This window comes from Diadema antillarum, unplaced genomic scaffold (genome assembly GCF_040938485.1).
Source record: "Diadema antillarum isolate AM-2024a unplaced genomic scaffold, OU_Dant_1.0 seq00001536_RagTag, whole genome shotgun sequence".
NCBI lineage: Eukaryota > Metazoa > Echinodermata > Echinoidea > Diadematoida > Diadematidae > Diadema > Diadema antillarum.
In genome coordinates, this window is record NW_027272268.1 from 402,962 (window position 1) to 412,500 (window position 9,539).

The 9,539-nt window shown below is 38.1% G+C and overlaps 1 protein-coding gene across 1 annotated transcript in view; it reads left to right on the forward strand.

Moving 5' to 3' along the window:
• LOC139710504 (uncharacterized) overlaps positions 1–9,539 on the forward strand; it is a 36,613-nt gene that overhangs the window by 15,178 nt on the left and 11,896 nt on the right. The window contains exons 13-21 of the mRNA XM_071622434.1: positions 634–896; positions 1,476–1,584; positions 2,136–2,210; positions 2,774–3,055; positions 3,454–3,708; positions 4,475–4,768; positions 6,308–6,601; positions 7,055–7,336; positions 9,398–9,539. The exon at positions 9,398–9,539 is cut by the window's right edge and continues 140 nt beyond it. Coding sequence (XP_071478535.1) covers positions 634–896; positions 1,476–1,584; positions 2,136–2,210; positions 2,774–3,055; positions 3,454–3,708; positions 4,475–4,768; positions 6,308–6,601; positions 7,055–7,336; positions 9,398–9,539 — 1,996 coding nt within the window. The remainder of the gene's footprint in view (positions 1–633; positions 897–1,475; positions 1,585–2,135; positions 2,211–2,773; positions 3,056–3,453; positions 3,709–4,474; positions 4,769–6,307; positions 6,602–7,054; positions 7,337–9,397) is intronic.

Here is a 9,539-nt window from a genome sequence, read left to right on the forward strand (position 1 = left end):
CACTTTTATAGCAGGTATATGATAACAACCAATCAATAATCAGGGATTATGCCTGTTGCCATTGACATTGCTTTATTGCAAGGTATTCATTAAAACAAATCTATTTGACAGGTCATGATTTTTAGTGAAGTATGGTGAGTGATGGTTAGATGGAGAAAAAAAGCATGTCAGAGAAAATGGTAGAAGCAGAATTTCTGTAGAACGTCCCACAAAAATGAAATAGATATACATGTATTTGAAAGCTGCAACTTGTTATTACTATTTTTTTTTGTGGTGGCAAGTAATTGTTGATGTCATGTTAGATAAAGATTATCAGACTAGAAATAGATATAAGTACAGGATGCAATTTACAATGGTAATCCATGTCAGCGTTAACTTATGTATGGGCTGTATATATACATGTGTGTGTGCGTGTGTGTGTGTTTATGACAAACTTATATTCATGCAACATATCTTGTGCCAATATACTTGCAGTTCAGCAATGCACATACGTATAAAGCAGCAAGAGATTATGCAGATTATGTATTTTCAATTGTGGTTGGAGGGCAGATCAAACATTGATTTAGCCTATACTACAAATGCGAGACCAGCATTGTAATCGGTGTCATGTTGCCATGGTTTTGATGATGTCAGGAAAAGATAAGAGCTGAGGTCACTCAAGCCCTGAGTGATAAGGGAGACTTGGAGCACCAGATGACCATTGAAAAGGAGCGCAGCGAGTCTCTGATCTCTGAACTCCGGCTCCAACTCCAGGAAGCCTACACCAGACTGGAACAGAGAGAGGGTGAGGGTGCCACCGATGACTCCCAGGCACAGGATAAAGTGAGGGAGTCTGAAGTGAGACTAGCTGCTCTACAGGACGAGATGGACGCACTGCTCGAATCTTCTACAGAAAAGTAAGAATATAGACACTTGTATATTTTGGGAAAAGATTGTCAAATGGACAAGGAATTTGTTTAGGAAACTCACTGAGAGCCATAAAGACATACATCATCCTCACATTATATTCACCTTGTAGGTGTTTTTCTGATGACTTGTAAAGCAGCATTTGTGCTTTTTATGTTAGAAAAGGTTGCTGTTTATGTTAGAAACTGAATACACTGGACTCTGCAAGAGAGTTTGGGCTGAAATAAGAGTAAATTCTCAGACCAAATTTGGAAAATTGTGTGTCGATTACATCACCAAAGTTGAGCATTGCCTAAGTTTGAAAAACTTATTTTCCAGTCCTAATGGATTTGAGTTATGTGGAGTTGACTGTAGTTGGATGGAAGACTCATATTTTTGCCAGAGAACCATTTCTTTCAAACGTAGTGGTATGTGTATTAGGGATGAGGTTTCAGAAGATTTATAATCTGACAGCTGATCAAGCATAAGTCTGTGAATATTCTTATGTCATTTTATTTTTGTTTTTGTTTGCATATCCTAATTGTTTCAAAGCCATGAATGAGAAATTGGTCATTTCCTATGTGTAACAGGGCAGCAGAACTTGAAGCAGTGAAGATGGAACTTGGTCAGAAGTCAGAGGAAGTGTCTGGACTGCAGGACTTTGTCACTCGACAGACCCAAAACTTTGAGGAACAGGAGGTATGATTCCATGCACACTTCACAAGTCATGATCCTATGCAGAGCTGTTAGTTGTCACAGTTGAGTTTCTCCTCGTCAGAAAATCTGCTCCATTCAGTTTCAAGATGAGTTTCACATCTTTTGTGTTTTGAATGTGCTCATTAATCAGATATTGTTACAGGTTTAGGCAGGTTGGTGTCCACAGGAAGGTGGATTAAAAGTAATATTAAGTGTTATTTTCTGTGTTCAGAGTGCTTGAGAAATGATTAGATAGATACAGATGTAACAAGAACAAATATGAAGCAAGCACATAGGTCATGTACCATCATCCATTTCATCAGCATAATAAGCTGCTGAAAATGCTCAAGTATGCATTATGAATTGTTTAGCTATTCCCTACTACATGTCTCATGGGTTGACCTGTTTTTCATTCAAAAGTTTCAGAAAGTCTTAATTTTGTATACAGTAAGCAAATCACTGTTGATTTTCTCTTTTATAGCACATATAAAGATCAGAAAATGATCTACCTGAATGTAATGACTTATTCTGTAATCATGCCTTTATTTTCTCAGGCACAGTCTAGACATGAGATTAAGAGGCTCCATGAACTTTTGACTCTGAGTGAAGCAGAGATGAAAGAGATTGAGGTGAGTGAGTTTTACATCCCAAGGCATACAAGCCCTTGAAGTTCACTACTTAAGTCTGTTATTATCAATAATATCTCTTTTGGCTAATTTGAGAGAGCATTTTGGGAATATGGAGTAACTGTCTATGTGGTACATGGGCAAAGAAAATGTTTATGAAGATGTACCAAGTTGTCCTGGTGCTCTATGAAGATTAGTTTGTCTTCACTGCATTCAATTTGACGTACCTGTCGCAGAAGAATTTGTGATTGCTATATCCCCCATATGCTTTGTGTTACAGTAGTAAATGCACTGGGTTTGTGGGTTTGTTCATTGTTGTATGGGGGGGGGGGGGGTTGCTTTGCCAATGTGTGATAGTTCTGTTGACTTAAGATAAAGTGAAGGCATAATGCTGCAAGAAAATAAATATAACAACATTTGTTAAAGATGAAAAAAAAAGTAAATCCTGAACATGATATGAATCTGACAATCAATCAGCAGTTTTCCAGAGTAATTCAGCTTTTCGCAAATCATTCCTCACTTTTTGTAAAACACATATTAATATGTCACATTTTCTCTACTACAAGGATGACATAAGAGCCCAGCTGGACCGAGTCCAGAAGGAGAAGGATGCTGTTGAGAGCCAGCTGAGCCAGGAGAGGAGTCTGACCTTTGACCTTCGCCAGCAGCTCCAGGAGAGCAGCGACGGAGAACCATCGGCAGAGGGAGGGGCAGTCAGTGAGGATTTGCAATCACTACTGGAAGCGGAGCAGGAGAAAGTGAGAGAGTCTGCAATAAGACTAGCAGCCACACAGGAGGAGATGGAGTCACTGCAAGCCTCCCTGAAAGCAGAGCTGAAAGACTTGGAGGTGAGTGATGTGAGAATATTTGAAGACCTCATAGCTTGTATGTTCTCTCTGCCATAAGTTTCAACTTCACAGATTAGTTGCATTTGTTTTGTTAATTGGTGCATCACAAGACTTCCTTCAGGTTACAGTGCTTTATTTTATTGAATATTACTTCGTTGTAATTTGTGCAGTCACTCCATCCATGAGGAAATTTAGTTTGTTTAACAAACATGACCATACTTAGATGATTAGGGCCTTATGATCAAAGGTCATTAATGCAAGTCATTGGCCAAAATACTCAAAATAAAAAGAAAGAAAGAAAGAAAAAGTGTATGAGAGTGTTTGAGCGACTGCAAATCTTATCAGAGGGAAGTCTGGATCGTACTTTCTTTCATTCTTTGCACTTTTGCCACCTACAGGATAAGATGCAAGGCCATCTATCACAAGCTCAGTGTGACAGAGCAGACCTTGAAGGCCAGCTGTGCAGAGAGAGAGAGCTGACCACTGAGCTTCAGCAAAGGATCCAGGAGCTAGTGGAGAAGGAGATGGCAGGTGGTGTGGTGGAGATGGAGCAAGAAGAGAAGACAACAGAGTCTGCAGAGAGACTAGCTGCTCTTCAGATGGAAATGGATGCTCTGCGGGAATCATCAGCGGCAGCAATGAAAGACCTTGAGGTGAGTATTGTGATAAGGCATGGTTAACTTATTCATTTTGGTAACTCATTTTGTTTCTCTTCTGTTTGTTTACCATACAGTGATACATGGGTATGCTTTATTCAGTGTGGATTCAGATGAGTTATAAACCAAGATGATTTATCATCATTAGACAGCATGAAATTTTGATAAAATGCTTCCTGGATCAAATAAGGCATGGTTAACTTATTCATTTTGGTCATTCATTTTGTTTCTGTTCTGTTTGTTTACCATACAGTGGTACATGGGTATGCTTTATTCAGTGTGGATTCAGATGAGTTAGAAACCAAGATGATTTATCGTCATTAGACAGCATGAAATTTTGATAAAATGCTTCCTGGATCAAACATTTATGTGTACGTTTTATATTTGTAAGAAACTGTTTTCATAAAGAAACTCAAGACCCACTTATTTGAAGAACAATGCCAATGATTATGTAATTTTTGGATTATTTGTACTCATAGTTGATTTATATGTTTATTTCATTTGTTAATTGTCAATGTTCATCTGTAAAATGCTTAGAAACTTTTTGTCATAGGTGCTACATTAATTCTTCATATTAGTATCATTATTAGCAGTAGTTGCACCTTTAGTATTTTATGTAAAATTTTGTTGTGAATACGTTTTGAAGATAAACAACGAAGGAATTTTATTTGATGTTTTCTCTGATGTTTCAGGAGGCATGAATAAATGGTGTATAAATGTTATCAATTGATGATGTAATATCTTTACTAATCACTCATACCAGGACAAGATGCAAGCTCAGCTAGCCCAGTTACAGGATGAAAAGACCGAGTTGGAGACTCAACTGAGTATGGAAAGACAACAGCATGAGTCTCTGATCTCAGAACTTCGTGTTCAACTCCAGGAAGCTTGCAGTAAATCCGTTAATCAGGAAGAAGGAACTATGACAGAGGAGTTACGTAAACAGGTGGAGCTGGAGCAGGAAAAAGTGACGACAGCTGAAGCAAGACTAGCTGCTGTACAGAAGGATATGGAAGCTTTGCAAGAATCCATGCAAGCACAGATAGCAAATATTGAGGTGAGCACCATAAAGATACATTCAATGACTGCCACAAGTCCATACATGCCAATCTCCCAGAAATGATAAATCTTTAGTTGTCAAAATCTATATCATTTTGAGCCACAGTCTTTTCAGTTGACCATTCCTGTACAAAGATAGATGAAGTTATCATGCAAGTAATATTCCAGAAAGAATGCCTGCTAGTATTCAAATATTACTGAAAGAAGTTTGGTCAAGAAATATATCATTTGGGAGTACTGGTACAGCATTTTATATGTGTGATAGTTTAATAACAAAATTAACTTACACTAGATGCATCTTGATACTTGTTAAACATTACGTTTTCAAAGTCAGAGATGTTTTAGGCATTGCTTAATCCTACGCTTCTCAACCATTTTTTAACCCGAGGCCCACTTTGGCCCCTGGAACATTTTTTGAGATAGTTCAATAGTTCAATAGTTCAATAGTTTATTTATTTCCATCATCACGAAGAAAAGAAAAGAAAAAGTTGACATAATCCAAAGTGATACAATTTTTTTTTTTCATTTCTCTTACACTCGTCCGATAAAGGATTTTTTTTTCAATACAATATAAATTATACACGAATGATGTCGTAAAAAAGAAACAATGCACTTTGTCATGGCAACAAAAATAGTAAATAATCACAATGATGGAAAACAGTGTTCCACTAAAAAAGCCACGCTTGTAAAACGTGGAACACTGGAACAAAACAACAACAGCACCAATTTGTTATACCAATAAGACATATTCATTTTAAATTCTTCTATATACTATTGTACATTTTACTCATTGATATAATGATGTTGATACTATGAACAATACTTACTAGGATTTTAGGATGCAAACGTATAAACTATATAACATATCACATTTGTGGCACAGACACTATGGGGCCAGGTGTGCCAGGAAAATTGAACTGAAAGGAAGATATGCAATCGGCCACAAAAAAACATAACGACGACAACAACAACAACAATAACACAATACACAGAAACAACAGAATTTGAGGAAATGCACTCAGACAGATACTGGACAACGAAGAACGAGGAAAAAGGAGCAGGGAAGAATAGAGAAGGAAAAGGAGAGGGATGGAAAAGGTCTGTGGACACACTACAAAATCTCAAGGAAAAGTGAAACATGACGGGTTTTTTCATTGAACAGAATTAACTGGTATATTTAGAAAACAAATATTTTTTGAGTTTATACCTAAATGTAATTAACTTCACAGATTCTTTTAGATCCAGTTGCATGTGTAGATTGAATACAATTTTTTTTTCATTTTCATTTTGGGAAGACATCTCGGCCCACCTGCAAGAGCTTCTCGACTGCAGCCCACTGGTTCAGAAGCACTTGCTTAACCCGTTGAGGACGGACCAATTTTGCTGCAACACGCATTTCCCATAGACACCTGCCCAAGTATACTGGGGACTTGTCCTCAACGGGTGAAACTTGTGACCTACCTTTCACAATATATAACCTGTGCTATGAATGATGAAATATCTAGTATCCAAGTAACATCTGTCTTTGGTCAAACAGGATGAGATGCAAGTCAAACTTCAGCAAGCCGAGGGTGAGGTGACCAACCTCAAACTTCAACTGACCACAGACAGGGAGAGCAGTGAGTTGGTGACAGCTGACCTTCGCCGGCAGCTCCAGGAATCCTACAGCAAGCTGGAGAACGAAGAGGCAGGGGCAGTTGTAGAGGAGCTGAGAAGAGAGGTGGAGTTATCCAAGGAGAAACTGGCTGAGTCTGAAGCCAGACAGGCTACCATGAAGTCTGAGATGGAGACTGTGCAAGACTTATTGTCAGCAGCAATGGAAGGCAGTTTGGTAAATATATTGCAGAGAAATATATACATATATTTATCTTGCAGCTTTGGCATGGCAAACAGCATTTTTAGTTTGTTCTTCAAGATTTTGGCATTTTGTATTCCTCATGTTTAGTGTTTGCAATTATATTCATTACACAGATGACTATGTGAAACCAAATTTTGGGAGTTTCTGAACAGATAATCAATAAAGTACCTCTGTCATTTCTTGATGCAAATTTCATTGGAGTATCTCATTCTGTACCATTAAATGTTATCATGATATTGATTCATACAACTCTACCATTTACATTTATGGACTTCTTTGATTGTTTCAAGTGTGCATGTGTATATATGTGTGCGTTTGTTGGGGAGGGGGTTAAGACATTATGCAGCTTCGTGCATAAATTTATGTTATCAATCTTTCATATCAGTACATGATAACAAGATGTTGTATTTGTTCCTTCACTCACAGAACCTAGAAGAGCTGCAGGAGCAACTCACACAAGCCCAGACAGAGAAAGCCGAACTCCAACACCAGCTTGGTGTAGACAAAGAGCAGTATGAGTCCCTAGCCTCTGAACTCAGGCAGCAGCTCCAGGAAGCCTGCAGCAAGCTGGGGGAAAGAGAAGACCTTCAGAAACTACTGGAGTTGGAGCAGGAAAAACTGAAGGAGGTTGAGACAAGACTAGCTGACTTACAACAAGAGATAGAGACATCACAGCAATTATTGGAAGCAGAGATGAAGGACAAAGAGGTAGAAAATTGTGAAAGTCTAGGGCAATGATGAATTGATGTCCTAGTGCTTCCCAATACTGTGTATTAATCCAAAAGGTAGTTGTGGTATACTTGCAGAACTGTTGATTATTGCTCCAAAATATATACATAGATATGCATAAGAAATGTGTGAAATAATGCTGTAATAACACCATTTCAGTTTGGTAACAATGAAAAAGTGAAATATTAGCTGAAAAGGTTTGTTGAAAGTCCACTATCTCAGAGCTTACTCAGTTGTGACTTCTACGTAATTATACCCCCGCCACACATAGTGTGAAGGGGGTATATAGGAATCATCGTGATGTTGGTCGGGCGGGCAGGCGGTCGGTCGGTCGGTCTGTTGCAAAATCTTGCGTCGCGAACTACTCCTACAGTTTTGAAGCAATTTAAATGAAACTTAGGGTAAATGATGATATTGAGGTATAGATGTGCAAGACATGTTTTTTGTGTTTGTCGGACAATGCATTGTGATGGTAACCATAATTTTACCAAAACCTTGTGGATTGAATAACTTCCATAGTATTAAGCAATCAATTTCAAAATTGGTATCTATGATGATCTATAGGTGTAGTTGTGCAAGACACTCTTTGTGTTTGTACTTGACAAAGCATTGCCATGGTAACCGCATGTTTTCTTCGAAATCTTGTGGAGTGAACAACTTCCACAGTTTTGAAGCAATTGAAATCAAATTTGGTAGGCATTATGGCCTTGAGGCATAGATGTGGAACACATCATTTTTGTGTTTGTTGGACAAAGTGTCGCTATGGTAACCATGATTTTACCATAACCTTGTGGATTGAATAACTTCCACATCATTCAAGCAATTAAGGTCAAATTTAGTATGTATGATGATCGGGAGGTGTAGTTATGCAAGACACCAATGTGTTAATATAAGAAAAAAATGTGTTGCCATGGCAACCACTCCTTTTTGTATCAAATTGAACCATTTAATCTATGAAGGTGAAATTTGGTGTGTATGATGCTCTTTAAGTGTAGTTTTGCAAAATGTCCTTTGTATTTGTATCGGACAATGTGTTGCCATGGTAACCACATTTTTTTTTTTAATCCTGTGGAGTGAACTTCTTCCACAGTTTTCAAGCAATTTAAACCAAATTTGGTAGGCATTATGGCCCTGAGGTATAGATGTGGAACACATAATTTTTGTGTTTGTCACACAAACCGTTGCCATGGTAACCACAATTTTACCAAAACCTTGCAGATTGAATAACTTTTCCATCATTCAAGCAATTAAAGTCAAATTTAGTATGTATCATGATCTAGAAGTGTAGTTTTGCAAGACACCAATGTGTTAGTTTAAGGAAAATGTGTTGCCATGGTAACCACTCATTTTTGTATCAAAATAAACCATTCAAGCTATGAAGGTCAAATTTGGTGTGTATGATGGTCTTTAAGTGTAGTGATGCTGGGGGGAAGCATGTTTCCATTTGCTGTAAGTTTTATACTCAGTGTCAACTCTGTAATTGTACAGTAAACTAAAATTATTCTGTTTCCAATTCGACATATGCACAAACTTGGTATTAACGTCATTGCCCTCATGACATCACATACTATAAAGCAACACTAGGGGCGGGGGTATTAATCACCTTCAGTGATAATTCTACTTTTTTATTGTCAAGTATTGGTAATCAGCAAATTGGCCCACAGCAATCTCCATCAATATTCCATGCTTGACTGAATGCAGCTGTTGGGAAATATGACTGAAGGAGTACAATCGATCATCATGTAATGTTCTACCTTCCCGCAATGCTGAATGGGGAGGGTTCTTCTAGAATAAAAGTTGTGTACTACAGTTGAAATTGTTACACACTTTCGTTCTCAAAATATTGATGGTGGAAGATGAATTTTGAGCCCTTCTGAGAACTATGTATTTGTATGGCTGTTCCAAGTGCCCACTTGTAAGTGTGTTTGTTTGTTAGGGAGGGGGTTAAGACATTATGCAGATTTGTGTATAAATTCATGTTAACACATTTTTATGTCACTGCATAATAGCAAGATGCTGTATTTGTTACTTTACATCCAGAGCCTAGAAGAGCTGCAGGAGCAACTCACACAAGCCCAGACAGAAAAGGCCGAACTCCAGCACCAGCTTGGTGTAGACAAAGAACAGTATGAGTCCCTAGCCTCTGAACTCAGGCAGCAGCTCCAGGAAGCCTGCAGCAAGC